Raw genomic sequence first — 19839 nt, 5'->3', positions numbered from 1 at the left:
TACAAATTAGTTGCTGACTGTTTGAGACTTTAGAAAGACTGTCATGACTGGCAGTGAGACTAGGCTATTATTGTTGACACAAGGGCAGATGTGTCAAATAGGCCTACTTGTGCAAACGAATGTTGCACTTATTTAACATACCAGCAATAGGCCTATCTTTAAATGTGTTTCTGAAAAGCAAACATCATTTGTTATATCCTCCCATTCGTTGTCAGTGGATGGTTCACACTCTGGAGCGAGGGACTAGCCCACAGACCAAAGTCCAGTTAATATGTTATCGTTGGAACCTGCCCATGCGCTCATCTCCCCCGGCAACAGGTGCACGAGAGCACTCGAGAAGGCGTCAGCCCTAGACGTTGGGACTTGGAACAGGACGCACGGGCCCTTGAATTACACCGATTCAAAATGGACAAAAACGGAGAAAATGTTTATGAGGTGGTTAAAGAAGAAAACGCTTATGAAAAACCTGACTCCCCAACAGAACCAAAATATGAGAACCAAGGTGCAATTTATGAGAATGCAGCTGAAGTTAAAGACGCGATTTACAGTGAGGTTGAAGTTCATGCTCCAGAGGCAGCCGAGCGTTCATCACCAGACTACATGAACACACGTAAGAGTCCCGAAGAACAGCCACGCGCGAAAGGAGATGCCAGCAGCAGTTCGTCGAGCGAAGATGAGGAGGAGAAAACCGAGGCCCAACCGGAGGTATCCCTAGCTCAAGAAGAAGCTGTTCCTATGGAAGTTAATGGAGAGGCAGAAACCTCACGACGCTCCTCCACATCTTCCTCCTCCTCCTCCGAGTCCGGTGGAGACCCATGCGACGACCCACCCCAATCACCGCTTCACGAGGACAATGTAGAAGATGGCATGTGCATGGCCTACACGCGACCAGATGATTCATCTCCGGAACCAGAGGAAATTGTCGATTACAGCCTAAAACCAGTAGAAACTTCAGAAGTCGAGGAGACCAAAGTTGTTGATCCAAACCAGCCCGATATCGCGCTTTTTGTGAAGGTAGGCTAAGCCAAAAATGGAAGAAAATCACCTCTTTCACAGTTTTATCACTGAGGTTTACGTTCATGCAGAAATGCGGTGAGTTTGAAGGTCGCTGAGGTGTGGCAGCAGCATTTGTGGCTTGTGACTCTTTGACCATGCGGCCTTTGCTCTATCTGGTTTACGCAATCATGGAGAATTTCTACACATAGGCTAAAGACTCAAAGTTGTGCTGAGATGCAGACAGGAAACGAGCACAGAAAAAAATATACTCACATGGTAATTTTGGGGGCCCTAATTGACATAGATTTAAAGCCATATTCTCTTATGCATGACTGTGAAGGCCTCTATTAACTGTTTCTGTTTCATAGGCTATAGGTTACTGGACATGCTAGACAAATGTAGGTGTGTTGAAGTCCTGTTACCCAATCGTCAGATTTCAGTTATAACTGTGTAATTGCAGTTTGTTCAAAACAACTCTCAAAAAGAATTTCAAATTTTTGCCTGAAATTGCACTGTGCCTATTTACAAGGGCATTGTTCCCACCTCTTCTGGGGCCTAACATCAAATGTTGGACCTCTAGCCTATAGAAAGCTGAGAACCTCTAGTTTTTGTAGGAAACAGTCAAAATAAATGTGTGATGTACCCACAAAGAGTTACAGAGGCTAGAATATAGTTTTTTTCTTTCTGCCGGATTACAAGCATCTCTGAACTGACCACATTTCAGCCCTCTAGGTCTCTTGATATCCCTTAGAAACACAACTGAGCCCTAGCACCAGGTCTTGTGAAGTTGTGTGCAAAAGTAGATCAATAAAGAATGAAAATATGAGTGCTTTAGACTATTATTTGCCAAGGTATGCCCATGCGTTTTGTAAAATGCCTATGGATACTTTTGTAAAATGCCTATGGACTTTTTGTTATCCAAAATGCATACTGGCAATCAAATGCTTACTGCACATGAACCCCTTTGTGTAGAAGCATAATCCTGGTCTCAAATGAAAGGTAACACTTTGAGGTTTCATGCTTGTATTTGGATTATACTTCAGATATGGAATGACTACACTAAATATGGAATGATTACAAAAATGTCTCTATTTTTGCATTTACTTTGTTGGTTCAATGAGTGTGTATAAGATAGACTATATATCTGTACAACTAATATTGGATAACACAACATGAATTCAATTTCTATGGATTCTTGTGAATATTTCAGTACCCAATATGTTGCATCTACTTATTGTGCTGCAGCTACACTGTAGTCAGAAGTCAGGGTAGCACCAAAAGCGTAAGGGGGGGAGGGGGGCATTTTGGATCAAATTTAATTGAGACATAATAAGATTAATCTAAGAATGTAAAGCACTATACAGATTGTACATGAAAAAGTTGTCATTTTTGGATTCCCAAGAGTCAAAGCTTTGAAATGGTGTATAACATTACTATGCTACATAGCAATATAGTGCATACAATTGATTTAGAATGTTGGGGGGGAGGTGAGGGGGTGGAGGGGGGTAACCGTCCCGCTGACGGGACACTGAAAGTTATGTGGTTTTAATGAGTTTATGTTGTGTTTGTGTGTGATTAAGAGTATTGCAGCTCAGTTACCGTTTTATATGATTGTAAGTCGGCCTAGCATAGCCTTTTGTACACAAGATTGATAAGCAATGAACCACAAAGCTTACTCTGTAGAATACTTGGTATCAGCTCAGGCAGAGCTAGTGTGCTATTCCAGTATTTCCAGGTAGTCTAGTCAGTCAAAATAGTAAAACAATTATATTATACAGTCCCATATCTGTAGGCCTCCTAACATGTACACTGACTGATGACATAACACAGGCTAGTTGGTCATTTTGTAACACAAAACAAAAGTTATTGGTTTAAGTTGTTGAGTTTGAGAGCTGAGTAGAGACATTTTGGCAGCTAGCAGTCAGTCTATGTAAACATCTGAATTCAGGTTGGAATTCCCTTTGCTAGGTGCCCCTTTCTAATCCAGTCAGGAATCCCTTCCCTCCTTTGATTTGGAGACGACAATGGCATAGGCTACATGTTCCAGGTGACCCCTTGTGTCATGCTGTGATTCATTAACTCCGTTCACTGTACAGTCATGGAAACACGGCTGAACTCCAGTCTTGAGTAAATTGAACTGGGTGGGTGCCATTCTTTGCTCTGCGATAGGGGCGAACTGTGGTGTGACCGAGAGGGCACTTTGCTGATTGAACGACTGTGATTGTGACTGAGATTGGCGAATGGGTGTGTTATCCTCTAAGGAAAAGCCCTGACAATAGCTGGCTAGAGTGAATGGATGGCAGAGCTATAAGTGGTGATCATCACTAGGGATGTTTAGAGAATTTCATTTAATAATGTCACCGGCAGCACAATTAACTCATTAAGAAATAAAAAAAAATCTGTGTTTTGACCACATGTTTGTTGGGATATTGGAGGCTATGTTAGGATTTTTGGTAATAGACCAATAGGCTAAACTTCATGTGGATTTATTAAATATAAGCAGTCCTTAAAACACAGATAAAAAGAGTTGAATTGAAAACGTAATCAATTCATCAGATAGATTAATTCTGTATAGGACAAGTTGTGAGGAAATGTGTTTTACACTTCTCACCATTCTGTTTGTTTTCATTTCACCTCCATCATCACAGTCCGTAGATATCTGCATAGCTGATGGGTGTCTCCCGATACCTTTGGAAAGGGGTGGAGGCAATGACTATACTTTTGGCCACTACATGGCCATTAAATCAATAGTTATACACTTTAATCATTTAGTTCATTTCCAAAATACAACCAGTAGTTCACTTTGTAAGATACACAAAAATATATGTGCAGTCACATCATAAAAACCCTGTGGCAGATATATGTACGTATGAAGCTGTATTTAGCTGTAGTAAAGCTGTATTTAGTATAACAGAAATAAGTACACCCAGCTATTGGTACTAGGACTAGGATAGTGGATGCCTTTCTCCATTTTCCCTGACACACATGGGTGTGCATTATTTCACAACCATAAAGCACAATGTTTGCCTCATAAATCGACCATTGAAAAAGTGAGAAAGTGTTAAAAAATGTCAAAATGTATATGGGGTGATCACCATGTATTGACATGTTTTCACAACGTTTTTCTAGAGTCTGCACACAATGACTCGCCAAAAAATAACCAACAACTTTTTCAGGGATGGTTCAAAGGCCACTCCTGATCCATTTTGAAACATACTTCATGTTAATGATTCGATGCCAGGGCCAAGGGAGGATCAGTGCATCTGTGGAATGATTGCCACCCATCTATCTATAAAGCAAGAAGCGTCTGTGTGTCTGTCTGTCTGTGGCACGCATATCTCACTGACCGTTTGTCAGACTGATTTCAAACTTGGCAGGTGTCTTGCTATGGGCATGAGTAAGTGCAGTGCCAAATTTGACGTTTGAATAAGAAATGCAAAAGATATCGTTAAATATATCGGTAAAGAAGCACATTGGCTTTCGCCGCTAGCCACTCCCCCTCCCACACGCCACTGTACTGTAAGCTACCAGTGAGTATAGAAGCAGGGCTTTGGCAGAGCTGGATCAGTGTAGGTTACACAGGTAAAAACGTAACATGTCTGACCTCAACAGTAAAGTGAACTCCGCGGATTTTGCAACAACACGCCAACACTCACAGGTATGCAGTGGCTCTTCAAAATGACGTAAAAAATTATGTGCAATAAACGGACACTTTGAATAGCCCAGGCTACTTTGGACTGTCTTTAAACTTTGAATAAGCAAACAACATTTCCAACTGCAAGGTCTTAAATTGAAACGAGCGATAATGGTCCCGAATTAAAGAACGTCTCAGAATGCCACACATGCAAAGCATAACCAGCGACAAGCAACGAGTGGCAGACAGAGTGTGATGTCACTTATAGGCCACCAGAGACTGTTTTTGCAAATTTCATATGATGCATCACTCCACAAAATGGTTTGTTTTCTCTATCATCAAGTTATTCAATAGGCTAAGCATATAGCCTTGACTCAAAACAGCTGTTAGGATTATTATATTATTATATTATCTGTAGGCCTATTCATTATTGAATGCTTACCTGGAATTATGTTTTTCCCTATTCTATTTTCCAAGCAGGCCTACCTGCAGGCATGTAATTGGGCTACAGGAATAGCATGTTTGAACGGGCACTGCACTAGTAACATAAAATTATGAGAGGTTTCCCATTCAGTTGAGTGAATGAACAGCATGCCACTAGAGGAAGCTGTTCTGTCACTGGTGTGCATGTCACATCCAGGCTGCTGTGTATTTAAAGGCAGAGTGACCATGAGACTTTTGCTCTGATTATTTCTTTGAGTGAATAATCAATTATGGAATGTTATGGAAAACAATTAAGGCATAAACAATTAAGAAATTAAATAAACATATTTTAGATTTTATACCCCCATGACAAAGTCACACTGTAAGTTAATTTGGGTAAGATTTGCAACATGGGCAGCATTTGGTTGTCTTTGACCTAAAAAACATGAAACCTCTGCATGCTCCATATTGGTAGCTTCTAAAAGCGAGGCATCTTGAAAAGCAACTTCCGCTTCACAACCAAAGCCAAACTCATGAATCATTGATGAGGGAATCTTGTCCTCCTGGGTTTCGGGAGGCCGATCGGATATAACCCAGAGTTTGCCTGCCAGCCACGCTTCTGTGAGCTATAGCCTAGCTGTGTGATTGGGTGGGTGGCCATTAAAAATGCACGGGGCTCATTCCATCACATCGGGTTTCTAGGACAGGAACATGGCACACTGCAACTGGCAGGCTGTAGGGGTGCTAAGCCATGCAGGGAGAATGTCACACTGAAACAGGTGGCCAGTTTGGCACCTTCAGACTTGTCAGCTGACAACAAGTACTGGACAAGATAATATTCAGAATATTAAACAGTACGTGAAAATTGGTAATCAATTATGTTTTGTGGAGTTGAGAGTATAGTTTGTTTGTGTGTGTGAAGGAAGGTGATAATTTATTCCAAAGTTAAATAATCATTAACAATCCCTTTAATTAAACTCCAATTCAAGTGTATATACAAATGTGACATATTAGAATGCAGTGTCATACAGTTAACTTAATTAGCAGTAATTCGCTGTTGAAATTGTTAATAATTTGTCTCTGCTCAGCAGACCAGCTGAAGCTTTCCAGAGTTCTATCGAGACCTGCCTCTAGGTCAGTGTCGTTATTTTCCCTGGCCATCGGTACATAACTATCCTGTTTGTGTGTGATGACGGGTCTCTCGTGCCTACTGTCACCTCCACCAGTTCTCTTTGTCAGGCCAGTGAAGCCATGGAAGATTCCGGAAGCTTTGAGCGCAGGGAGCCCTGTCTGTAATAGTTCACTCACAATTTTGGGTCAGATTCAAATGCAAAGGGCATGACTTTAGTATTCAGTCAGACGGTCAATGACACTGAACAAAAAAAATCAAAGTTGGGAGTGCTCACCCAATGCTCCAAAAAGATTTTAAAAGCTGAAATCTATTTAAGCCATTGGAGTCTTTGTGGTAGAATTGTCATTCATATACATTGAATGAGTTTGGGAGACCTCCTTTTGTTTCGGCACCACAACATTGTTTTTGTCTGGATAACACCCCAAGCTCTCTCTGGCCAAAAATGATAGAGCACTCTTTTTTTGATTAGTCTAAATATATTTTTATTCAAGTGCAATATTTCATACCATCCAGTGATTGTTTTGCATAAAAGTGTAACTGGTCATACCATTTCATACCTTCCAGTGACTAGTTGCATAATAGTGTAATTGTTTTGTTTGGTTTAAGGGCCTCCCTCCGGTTTACTTTTAGCCTTCTAAAAATAAATCACCTTCATGGTCATGATCTGGTTTTAGTATTTGCTTTAAATGCTGGACATATTGAGCTGTCACTCAAATTGTGCCCAATTGTGTGCTACCAAACTACACCACTCCATTCAAACTTCATGCCACCACTACACTACTGAAAAAAGACTTTCTAATTGCATAGATTAGTGTGTTATTAGAACCCTCTGTTCTGCTCTTTAGTGCGAGTCTGTCTGTGTGTGTGTATGGGGGGTAAGCTCCTCCCCCTGGCAAAGCCTGACACCTATCCCCTCTCTCCCCATCACACACACGCACACACACACACACCCCTATCAGCGGGAACCAGATCCTTCTCTCCCTCTCATCCGGGGTTGCCTCAAACATCCACGACCTGACCCGCCGCCTAAAAACGATCAAACCCACAGCCTGGGGCGAAGCTGGTCACAGAAAAAGGGCTCAAAGTACTTGTAAGGCCTGTAAGGACGTGCCGTGCTGACCTCGTCCACCACAGCCCATTCAAACGAGGATGTAGACAAGAGGGACTGTTGATGTAGTACCCATGGACTTTTCCTAGTGATTCAGCTGAGGAGGGCAAAGGAGACATAATGACTGAACCAGCTCCCACCAATGGTGGGGGCGCCCCAGATATTGAGTTATTTGTGAAGGTAAGACAATGAACCAGGCGTAGCATGCAACAAATTGTTTGAAAAATGACATGATGGTGCTGCTGAAACCAATGATTCAACAGCTACTACTTTTGATACTGTTACTACCACTACTATTACAGCTACTAATAATATGTTGAGCGCATTAGTACTATTATAAAAACATAACCATTTGGGAATACAGACTTGTTTTTTGATGAGCTGTGCTGTCAGTGCTTTGCCAGCAGCTTTTTATTGTTGATACGGAAAGCCTGTGTAACACAATAGATGTGCTAGAGTTACCGCTGGCCGTCTGACCTGGCTTGTCACAGGATGTTGTGAGAGATATCGGCTGCACGCAAGTGAACAGTGGCATCCCGCGTCCAAGTTGAACAACCTGGTGTGTGTGTGAATGTGAATGCAGGTTGTGGTAATGTACTTGTCGTTTTGTTACAAGGCAGGCAGGCTGGAGGAAGTTGCTGTCAGTGCAGGTCCTGGGTTGTTTGTGTGTTGGGCTGGAGTTGAGTTGAGTGACACGAAGAGGAAAACCCTTGCCGATGATTACAGAGGGTGCTGCTGACACTATTGGAAAATATCCTACACACACACACACACACACACACACACACACACACACAAATACAGTCTCTCTTCATATATACACACGAACACACACACACACACACACACACACAAAAATAAACAAATACAGTCATTCATACACATAAAGAAACTCTCTCTCTCACACACACACATACACACACCTTGTGACAGTGGTTCTACTCCACCTCCACTAATTAACTGAGCTAATTAAGCTGAAGTGTGCTCTGGTGGCCAGAGGGTTTAATGTCTGAGCAGTCGATCAAATCAAGTAATCATGGAGCTCAAACAAACACAGGCAGAACACAGGCACAGATCTCATAGGGTTATTAAGTTTGACAGTGCCCCAGGGCCTTCAGTATGGCCACAGTGATTATGTTGTATCACTACAGACTCAGTGGCATCAAGCACTCTTATCCTCATGCTTTATGTGATGTACTACTGTCTAACTGATAGCTTATGGCAGACATGTTCGTTTTTAATGATTCACTAGCAATAACAACAGCACCACTGACTTGCTTTAACTGCTTACAAAGTGAAACAATGGAAAAAATGCTTCCTGAATGGCACTTGGGTCTGGATGTGGATCCTGAAAGCAGTGGTGACATAAGCAAATCATGTGAGAATTCTTTGTAATTTCAGACATTTCATTGCCACCTTGACATTTTTCCAGACATTAAAAACAAAAACACAATTACAGACATTTTCAAGTGTTTCAGCACTTCATTCAGCAATATGTGTAACTGTCCCAGTCATTTACAACATTTAGCTAGTGCAGAATTGATTCAACATAACAGATAAACATTAGCCACTGCTATTGGTAAATGTCATATTATTTGCTGATAGCTGACATCATTCAACAAGAGCTCTATTGGCCAACAGCAATGTTAGACCAACATATTGGTGTATCCATCGTCATTAACCTAGATGAACTCCAGCTTTTGCTGCATATCCAAAAAACAGCTGCTCTGATCAACGGTGGTCCAGTGGCGTGGGGTTGTCATTGTTGTGCTTTCTAGATCATGACTCACTATTATCTGAGGCACTGTGTTGGATTGAGGACAGAGAAAGAGGCACTGTAGCAAAATGTTAAATAGGAGTTGTGTTAAATAGTGTGTGTGTGTGTGTGTGTGTGTGTGTGTGTGTGTGTATTTAGCAGAAGTAGGGTGATGCTCTGGATGTCACCTCTGACCTGTGTCTGTATTCATATTGACCAAAGCAACATACATACTCTTTATATATTTTTGACATTTTTTCCCCAAATTATTCTACTTGACAATACCTGTCCAGGATTTCAGCAGCGTTGCAGTGCCATAGGGCTTGACCCAGCAGTAGCCCTGACATCATGGAGGCTAGTGAAGCGAGTGATAGAGGAGACGTGAATAATTCACACGGTCACAAGTATAGAAGGACCCCCGCGCTAAGCTCCCTAATGGTGCCCTCATGGTACTGTCACTCATGACATCCGATACTGGCCACACAGACACAACAGCTTTTGCACTGTTAGGGCTAGACTCAGGCTCAGGGGCTTTAGCATGGCCATGGCTGTACTCACTGCCATGATGTACCATTTGCCTGAGGAAGACCCAGCCGGGTCGAAACGTTGCAGCACAATAAATGTATGGGAGCTTTTAGCAGAGTGCGGGCATTTCATCCTTTTTTAGTTCTAGTTCCATTTGCCCTGCACCTCACCGGTGGGGATGTGCACACTACTACAACTACTCTATGAGATGTATGTACACAGGCCTACGCACAACATTGTTAGCTCGAACACAGAAGTTTTAACGTCATGTATGTCTGTGCCTCTCTACCTGGTACCATAACATCTGTAAACATTACATTGTGAGATTATGAGGTTGTGGCAGTTTTAGGTTTACGTTGTGTGTCTGCAGCTTTGGCCACCTCCAACCTTCTGGTGTCGCCACAGAGAGAACCAAGTGCTAAATATTGCTATATAAATATAAATGCTTTCACCTATAATGCTTTAAAAGCAGCAGTCAGGAGGACTCACCTGTTTATGCTGCCCCCACCTACTGTTAACGCAATATATTAGAAATACCTATACCATACCTAGTACTTGCAGAACAAGACCCGCCTTTTAAAATACCTTTTAACCTGTAATCTCTAGTTTATCTAGTCTTGTTTTTACTGTTGTTTTTGCTGTTTTGTTTCTATCTTCTTTTGATTATCCATAAATGTATTATTATTGTTTATTAAGATGTATTACACTGACTGTAAACATGATATTGAGAGCTGGGCTGTTGTTCTGCTGGTGTAGAGATTGACCTTAGCTGAAAGGGAAGTTTAAGTTTACCCCATATTTGTTTTTAAAGTGATGAGCAAGTGAGTAAACAGGGACTGAGTAAACAGGACTCAGTGGTATGGGTGTTTGCTTTTCACAAGATAGATTACTACGTGTGTGTGTGTGTGTGTGTGTGTGTGTGTGTGTGTGTGTGTGTATCTTGTGTCTTATCTGTATCTTGAAAGACTATGAGTCCAACTATCAGTCCACTGTTGCCTGAACACTATGCTGACACAGTGAATCTGAAGATTTAGAAAGCAGTGATCTTCAGTGGTGATTCTATTTGGGTCAGAATAAATGTGGTTTACTTTTTTAACCTCGTTACCTGTGTCTGCTGAACATTGTGCCAGTTAAAGCACGTAGGACACTGATTCTCTGTTGAGAATTGGTCTGGACGTCATTCTCTCTTCACTTTTCATTTCCAAGGGGCGTAAACAGTGGTAAAATTAAACTTAAGACGTAAGTTAAACTCTTAAAGAAACCTTTCGAAAATACAGCAAAAACATTTTTCTGGTAAATTATCATTTTAAAAGAACTTGTTCACCCAATTTCATCTGGGTTTAGCCCGGCCATGCTTCGCACCAAAGATCCTTTAGTCTCTGATTATACCTACTAAGTGTGTGTAAGTATATTGTTAGCTGTAACTCTGTAACTGATGGTTGTTTATGTGTGTGATTGTTTGCAGGCGGGCATTGACGGGGAGAGCATCGGGAACTGCCCATTCTCCCAGCGCCTCTTCATGATCCTGTGGCTCAAGGGCGTGGTCTTCAACGTCACCACAGTCGACCTGAAGAGGTAAGGGGAGCACAGCCAGCCCAGGGGGCAGACAGCACTGGCCAGGGCAGGGCAACCACTGGTTTGCCATGCAGAGTTAGGTGTTATTCAAAATGGTCTGACCATAGCGGAACCACTGGCTGACCACAAGTGTGTGTATGTGTGTGTGTGTGTGTGTAGGTTTGCATATGCATGCACGCATGTGTGTGTGTGTGTGTGTGAGAGAGAGAGAGGTAAACATATGCACAAGACTGCTTTTTACATACTTTGGCTAACTTGGCACGTGATAAACTTAGTCAGCCAAACTTAGTATCAAATCCTTCTTTTAACCAGCATAAGTCTTATATTGCCCAGGCAGAGTCATTGGTCTTTATTATGTGTCCCTTCTGGCACCGCTGGAGTCATTGACTTGGGAATGGCGCGGCGATCTCATCTGATTTTGAATTTGATGACCCATGCAGAAAGCCAGCTGACCTTCACAACCTGGCCCCAGGCACCCACCCTCCCTTCCTCACCTATAACGGCGAGGTGAAGACCGACATCAACAAGATCGAGGAATTTCTAGAGGAGGTCCTAGCGCCACCTAGGTACAGCAGTGGGCAGTACACGTTTCAGTGTAAATAAATATATATATATATATATATATATATATATATATATATATATATATATAGATATAGATATAGATATAGATATAGATATATTTACACAGAGACATTATATGACACTTGATGTTGGCACAATGTCCTTTGTCTCAGCCAACTTTGTAACACATTGGGAAGTGGCCTTTTGTATTTATTGCGGTTCTATCATTTCTGATTTTCCCAGTTACCCCAAACTTGCTGCTAAAAACAGGGAATCCAACACTGCAGGCATCGACATCTTTGCCAAGTTCTCTGCCTACATCAAGAACACAAAAGCAGAGGCCAATAAAGGTGAGTCACGGGATGCACACACACAGACCTAATGGGCTTGGAATTCAACCTGCCAAAGCATAGCCACATTTACATTCACTTCTGTAATGAGAAACATTCCCACATTGAACACTTTTTTGGACATTAATAATCCTCCAGCCTGCAGTACACTCAGACATTGCTATTTCAGTATAGACAATGCTCAATAGTCAATGGTAGCCTACATTTATGCTGTTTGAGTATAATTTGCATGAACCTAGGATAAATAGGCTATAAAACCAAATTTCATATGGATCTCAATTTACATAGACACATCCATTGTTATAGGTGCTTTTCTTTTATCACTATACTTATCACTTGCGAAAACGGCAACTATGTTTATCATATATGTTGTTATTTAGTTAATAAGTAGTAAATAGTAAATAGCAAGTATCCTTTATTCAGCTCACACATTTAAAAACAACAGAGGGTCACCCAAAGTGTGGCACAAAACTCAGAATACTCAAAAGTGTCAACAAACACAAGCTGAAAAGGAGTTTAAAAAGATGATAGAAGATCAAATTCACAAGGTGTTGAGAAACTAAAACAAAAAACATATCCATGGCTTTATTCCTCTGCTGCAGGTCTAGAGAAGAACCTCACCAAGGCGTTGAAGAAGCTGGACGATTACCTCAACAGTGCCCTGCCAGACGAGATCGATGCGAACAGTATGGATGATGAGCGGGCCTCCTTACGCAAGTTCCTGGACGGCAACGAGCTGACCCTGGCGGACTGTAACCTGCTGCCCAAGCTGCACATAGTAAAGGTGGGCACCACACACCTGTTTATATTTATGTTTTGTTTTGTTTTTGTTTACTTAGCAAAGGCTTTAATTCACCTAACCTAACCAATTGCCTAACTGTTGTTAAAGTAAGGCTTTCTTTCTCATAGTGACTATAACCAGCTTCTAAAGCAAAATCAAGTCAGATACAGTGTAGTGCCAGATAAAATTGTCAGATAAGTCCATTAGATTTAATAACCTGTCTTTTAGTGGGAATTCTTCCTAACTTTGTGGCCACAATTTCCCAGTGCAGAGATTGTGGGGACCTTCTTACGTGTCTGCATGCAAACACACACACACACACACACACACACACACACACACACACACACACACACACACACAAACACACGCACACACACAAACACTATCTCCTCCAACCTCAGCTTCAAAGGCCAAACTAAACTCAGTTGATCCAGAGGCCCAATGAAGTTGCACAATAAAACCTGGAAAATACACCACTCGGCACATCTCAGTGGCGTAAGGGTGACCTTTGGCCATAGCATCACCCTTGACTCGGGTCCTTGAAGTTACTTCTACAGTTGGATGCTAACCCCACCTACCCAGCTGCCAAGGACTGACACTGTCATTCTGCCAAGCACTGATACCTGGGAGGTGACCGTGCTGATCTCTAGTTTTGAGAGAGGGTTATTATTGAGTTACGGATTTACAGCGTTCCTTAGAAAGGCCTCTTTGAGTGCATCTGGACTGGAGCTGAAGGGGAAAACTGCGGCCTTTGACCTCACAAGTGATCCAGCTTGAGAATCAATAGAACCAGTTGTTCAGAGATGTACTTTGGTGCCATCTTGTGGCTACATGAATAATGAATATTGTTTTTTCTTTTTTTTTTTTTTTTTTTAGAAAATGAAAGTATACAAGGAATTCATGTGAACTTAGCTTCAAGTGTTTTATCATTATATGAGTGACCAAAGGTGTTTTTGTCTCAGGTCTGAATAATCACACACTTACTATTAAAAATCCATGCATGCACTGTGAGTGATTTTGGAGATGCTTTTATACAACATAACTGAACACAGTTATAGAGTTTATTAATTAAGTGCAAATGACCAATGTTTCGACACACAAACAGGTTTTTAAATGTGAGCCTGTTGTCTTTGCATTGAAAGCACCTACTTCTACCAGCAACCTGCTCTCCCTCCCTCTCGTCTCATCCAGGTTGTGGCCAAGAAGTACCGCAACTTCAACATCCCCACCGAAATGAGCGGTGTGTGGCGTTACCTGAACAGCGCCTACAGCCGGGACGAGTTTACCAACACCTGCCCCGCCGACAATGAGATTGAGATGGCCTACCAGGATGTGTCCAAGAGGCTGGCCAAGTAATAGCCCCCCACCCCCCCCCACCTCAAACACCACCTTTACACCTTTGAGGGTTAAGACTTTGCATTCATCTCCCCCTGCCCCCCCCCCCCCTACTCCCAGCCCAAGGACATCAGGCCCTGAAGAAAATATGTCTGCCGTCAATGATTGATTCAGTCAGTCGCAGGCTTTGTTGTAGGTAAAGTGCTGCATTGTGCAAAATTGGTGAATGATTGACACAATGGTATGATCAGCAATATTACTGGGCTTGTGAAGTCTTATTCTGCAGTGAATCAGTGTAACCTCTTTTGATACACTATAAAAATATATATATAAACAGCAAAACTCACCCGGTCAGCCCTTCCTCTTCCCCCATCTCGCTCTCTGTGCTCTAAATTTCTCTGGATGAGTTCTACTGGCACGACAAAGCATGTTTTTGTGTTGACAAAGTAAAACAACCTAGAAACAAAGTTTAAACTCTATCTTTCTCTCTGTCTGTCTGCCTGTCTCTCTCTCTCTCCTCTCTCTCTCTCTCTGCCTGTGTCTCTCTCTCTCTCCTCTCTCTCTGTCTGTCTCTCTCTTTCTCACCTTTCTGTCTCGTTTGTGAACATGGCCAAAATGCTTTTCCTCTTTATTGGGGGGGGGGGGGGCTTGATAAATTACTTCTTCTATTTATTTCTCTCACTCTCATGGTGCGACATGAAGGCCTGACAGCTGAAAACACACCATCATGTATTTATCAGTCTTTGATAAGCATGTAGAATAGCAATATAGCTGCAATGGAGTGATTAATCCAATGGCTCTTGGCTGTACCTACACCTAGTGGAGTTCTCCTGTTTGAGGTTTGCTTGATTTACACTGATTTTGAACTGGTCAATCTGACATCCAATTTTTTCCAATTGGATAGAGAAATTGAAGTATATATTCTTAAAGAGGTATATTTAAGACAAAGTGTTATTAGTGCTGTGTGTTCAGAGGATGGAGAAAGAACAAATGTTTTAAGAGGAATTCCTGAATGCAAAATTAATGCATTTATTTACTTTTCTGTCCTGAAAACCTAGAACAAAGTATGTTGTGAGATTTTTTCTTCTCAACTCCTGGACCCTTTGCAGAAAAAAAACATAATTTATTTGTGATTGATAATTTATTTCATTTCCTTTTTTTTGGAAAATAGTGAACATATTTCAGGTTTTATTTCAGTAAAATAGACACAATGTTTTTCTTGACCTAATCAGTGAAATATATGATCAAGCAATGTGCCTTCATTGGAAATCTACCAGCCAAAATCATCATAATGATTGAGTGATTTTCTATTTCATGTAATTTTAGCCTTTTTCCTGTAAACCTTTTGTTTGTACACTTCATTTAATCACACATAATTTAATTCATTCACTATTTGGTCTGTCCAGAAACAATAAAACTACCAGGAGAACTTATGCTTTATTTGCATTTTTGTGCAAGAGACACTTTCCATCAGAAATCTCCAGTGGGCTACACTATTTATGTGATGGGGAGATGTATCATTTCATTATTAAACATTAAACCATTAAACCTGCTCTTACAGACATGAGCCATTACACACACAGGCACGCACACACACAGGCACGCACACGCGCACACACACAGTGTGTAAAATGCAGAGACAGGGAGAGGTCCCAGCCCTCCCTGGTGTTGTAAGAGTGCAGGCTCCGCTCGGCGTGGCCTTATAGGCCCTGATGGACCCCAAGCTCTCTTGTGTGGTTTGGACCGAACTCCCCGGTCTGTAATGAGAGTCATGGCGCCGGCGAGTTTCCGTCCAGTGCGCGTAAGTCTCTACGAATAAAATAATATTTTCACAGGTTGACTTGCATTATTGTTATTCCTATTCTCTCTTCCTCCTTTTGCGAGTCTCCCTCACTAAAATGGGGTTTGATATATATGTCTGTGAGAAGGGCCACGATTCTGTCCTATCGTGAAAGCGCTTAAATATCACAATGATCAGGACTTTCTTAAGCTTGAGTTAGTGTTACCTCCCCTGCTATCCATCATCTGTGGAGCTCGCAGATTTTCTCTGTTTTCCCTATATATCCTTGAGAAAGAGAGGGAGGGAGAGAGGGGTAAAGAGAAGAAAAAGGGATGGATGGATGGATGAAGGGTGGTGGGGACAGAGAGAGAGAGAGAGAGCAGAAATAAAGAAAAAGAGAGAGTGATTGCTGCTAAAAGATTTAAACACAGGCTTCCAAGCCAAGGATCAAACGCTATCCCTCCTCCCTAGTCTCTCATTAGGACGGAAAACCTAAAAGCGGCCATCCAATCCGTCTCCTGGTCCCCCCGCCCCCCCTCTCGTCCTGGATCGAGGCTCACTTAAAAGATCTGGGCCTGTCAGATTTACAATAGGGGACGCGGGGTATTTACCAGTGCTGCTCTCCATCCAGAAACAACAGCCGAGGAAAATAAATGGAGCCTGCCATATTTTTCCACACGAGTAAGAAAATATGAGGCGAGACTTGTGCCTTTCGACGTCTCGTAATTAGCTCCCAAACATGGACGTCCTTGGCTCAGGTCACCCACGTTTTTGACGTTCTTAACGTGGGATAATCTACAGAGAAGCATTAAAGTCAAACATGTCTCCCGTGCAGACCAGCCACTGGTGCCTCTAATCTGTTTTTACAGACTCTGTTGATCCGAGAGACTTTGAATCCCCACACGTGTAGGTTGTTTTTTTTTCTTAAAGACTTTGAAGACTCCAGCACGTCTGACTGAATGAAAGTGTAGGGAGGGCACTTGGTTGGCAGTCTCTGGTTTCGTCGTGCCAGGTAGCATTATTTTTCCCTGCCAGGCGATATTACCTTTTCAGTTTCCCTTGAACCAGTTTTCAATGCTGTAACAGGGTAAGCAAATGTGGCATGCCACACTTACATGCAATTTTACAAACAGACACTCACTTACACACAGACGGACAGAGAGACACACCCACATTCACACACACACATATACACACACATGCAAGTTAACATACAGGCAGACAGACGGACACACACACAAACTTACACATTTATTTGGAAACACATTCACACAAACACAATGTTTGCATGTGTCATACACAGACACATGCAAGTTCACATACAGACACATACACTTACACATTTATTTGGAAACACACACATTCACACAAACACATGCACAGACACATGCAAGTTCACATACACACACACACACACATACACACTTACACATATGTTTGGAAACACACAAATTCACACAAACACGTACAGAGACACATGCAAGTTCACATACACACACACACACACACACACATGCAGAGTCATACTCACATACACACACAAACTAGATGTCAGATGACAAGGAAGCAAGCTGCAGTGGCCTCGGTATAAAACTTTTACGCACAGCCTTCAAACGTTAAGTGCCTCTCCGGCAGCTCTTGTGCTCTTGCAAAGACCTGAACCGACACCCTCTAAAATTCCGACCACTGACAAGCCTCGGCTAAGCCAGCGCCAACGCCGCATGCCACACGCCACACGGCGCTCGACAGCAGTCAGCCACTTCAATTCTCCCTTTAATTCTTTATGCAGCTGTCCAACTGATAACAATGACAGAAGCTAGAACATATAGTCTGTCAATTTTTTTATTACCTTGGCATATTTATTATGTTATGTTGATGGTACTAAGCAGTGCTTTTATCCATAGTGACTTACAAAGACATCAGTAAATATTACATTACAGTTTTTCTCGACTGTTTTAATGCTTGTGTCAATTATGACATCCCATTTTCAAAACAATTAACACAAAAGCGCTAAACAGAAACACTCTGGCCAAAATGCCACATTTTGCTTGCAAAAGACTCTAACACGCTCAAAACATTTAAAACATGCAGCAAAAGCAAATTAATCTGGCCTTCAAACAACACGTCTTGCTGTCAAATCACTATGTGATTTCAATCATTATTACACACTGAACAGCAAAATGCAAAACATAGTTCTCAACATGCGTGTCAGCCTCCATTTTTGCTATGTCTATGCCATAGTGCCACAAAACTGGGAAAAGACCAAATGTATTGAATAAAAATGAATTGAATTAATTCCTCCCAAGATGTTACTGTCATTGACATGTAAGACATAGACAAGAAAAGTCTTGACTGTGTCCTCTAAGTGTTGATGGAAGACCGACATGGCAGACGCTCATCAGAGGATCACAGTGGACGAGAGGGGACGTAGATCTGGATCATAGAATTAAGATGGCAAGGAGCAGATCCAAGTGTCCTATAGACCAGAGTGAGGGATTTGAATCTAATTTGGCTGAATAAAAACCAGATGTGCTGCTGCATTGTGAATCATTTGTAATGGTCTCACTACACAAGCAGGTTGGCCAGTTAACAATGCATTCCTATAATCCCATAATCTTCCCAATATTGTATAGGATGAACCAACAGGATTTTGTAACTGAGGCTGCATGCTCAGAGATCCTCAGTCAGTCATCAATTGTGACACCCGAGTCACGTCCGGTTTTATCTGGGGTCACTGGAGATGGGCCTAGCTGGATGCTGATCTGTTGGGGAACAGCTGTAATACCTGAGAAAGGGAGAACAGAAGTGGCCCAAGTACTGATCCCTGAGGTACACTTATGGTAAGGTTATGAGACTTTGATACCTGTCCTTGCCAAAACACACTGAATGAACATCCTTTGGCATAGCACGCAAACCAATTAAGGCTTTCCCAGAAACTTCTATGAACGTGGCCGACACTTACCACGTTTGGCGGTATTCAGTGGGGAAAAAAGCATGTTGGTGCGGTCAGTCGTGTAGGTTATGTGGACAAACCAAAATCACATTTACCCTGAAAAATATGCTGGAGCAGTTACTTGAGTAGCTGATAATAGGATGTTTTTTCTTTCCTCTTCTTCCTGAGTATGTGTTTCATTTCATTTCATATTAGTGGTACTGATTGATTAGGTGACATATTGACCAGATGATCTGACTTAGGACTGGTTAGGAAAACAGCACCATACTTAATAACCCTTTTAAATGCCAACACTAAACTGAAATTTAATTCAACTTTCCCACCTCCAACACCCTTCTCTTCCCCTGAACTGGGTTCATCTCCGATCTCAACCCAATCTTTTACCCAGGCTTTTACTCCCGAGGCTTTCCCCAACTCCACACATACAGTACATCATACCTCACCCCTGGTAGACTGTGACAAGCCATAGTTGAATGGGAGCTCTGATTAGTACAGAAAGTACAGAAGCAGCTTAGTCCAGGACATCGGTATTTGGTACATACTGTGCATACAGTACAAGTGATGTTGAGAGACCTTTTTGGAAAAGAAATGTGTCAGGTGCGAGGAAAAGTAACTGTAGGTCAGTGTAGGAGATGTGTACAGTACATGTGCTGAATGTGAAAATATACAGCTAAAAACTATAGCCACTAATGTAGGACAATACTTTGGCTTGATTTGTCACACTCACAGGGCAAATGCCAATCAGTCTGTTTCAAACTGGCGATATTGATAAGTCGACCAAATCATATGTATGATTGATAACATTGCAATATGCAGTGGGAGTTGTCAAAAATGTTTAGAGACAAATAGGCATTTACTATAGGTATTTTGGAAGGCCTCTCTGCTGCAGTGACTGCTATAGACTAGCTTCACTGTTTGAGACTA

The 19839-nt window shown here is 41.9% G+C and overlaps 1 protein-coding gene across 2 annotated transcripts; it reads left to right on the top strand.

Moving 5' to 3' along the window:
* The first annotated feature begins 302 nt into the window (after positions 1-302).
* On the top strand, positions 303-15609 carry LOC121711932 (chloride intracellular channel protein 5-like). 2 transcript variants are annotated; one of them, XM_042095823.1, is made up of 6 exons: positions 303-1014; positions 11040-11149; positions 11590-11715; positions 11957-12063; positions 12666-12847; positions 14039-15609. In XM_042095823.1, the coding sequence occupies exons 1-6, from the start codon at positions 406-408 to the stop codon at positions 14201-14203; spliced, it is 1299 nt and encodes a 432-aa protein (XP_041951757.1). In that variant the 5' UTR covers positions 303-405; the 3' UTR covers positions 14204-15609. The 2 variants fall into 2 exon arrangements, with proteins under 2 accessions (XP_041951757.1, XP_041951758.1); XM_042095824.1 differs by lacking the exon at positions 303-1014 and adding an exon at positions 7116-7473.
* The last annotated feature ends 4230 nt before the right edge of the window (positions 15610-19839 follow it).

The sequence above is a fragment of the Alosa sapidissima genome, chromosome 6, assembly GCF_018492685.1.
Source record: "Alosa sapidissima isolate fAloSap1 chromosome 6, fAloSap1.pri, whole genome shotgun sequence".
Classification (NCBI taxonomy): Eukaryota; Metazoa; Chordata; class Actinopteri; order Clupeiformes; family Clupeidae; genus Alosa; species Alosa sapidissima.
This window is presented reverse-complemented; position numbering and strand designations above follow the sequence as displayed.

What these genes read in the sequence shown, in the direction of transcription:
- LOC121711932 (XM_042095823.1), top strand. Translation starts at nt 406, where the DNA reads ATGGACAAAAACGGAGAAAATGTTTATGAGGTGGTTAAAGAAGAAAAC. An exon ending in ACCACAGTCGACCTGAAGAG is followed by an intron (nt 11,150 to 11,589) that starts GTAAGGGGAGCA and finishes TGACCCATGCAG; the next exon opens with AAAGCCAGCTGACCTTCACA. An exon ending in GAGGTCCTAGCGCCACCTAG is followed by an intron (nt 11,716 to 11,956) that starts GTACAGCAGTGG and finishes TGATTTTCCCAG; the next exon opens with TTACCCCAAACTTGCTGCTA.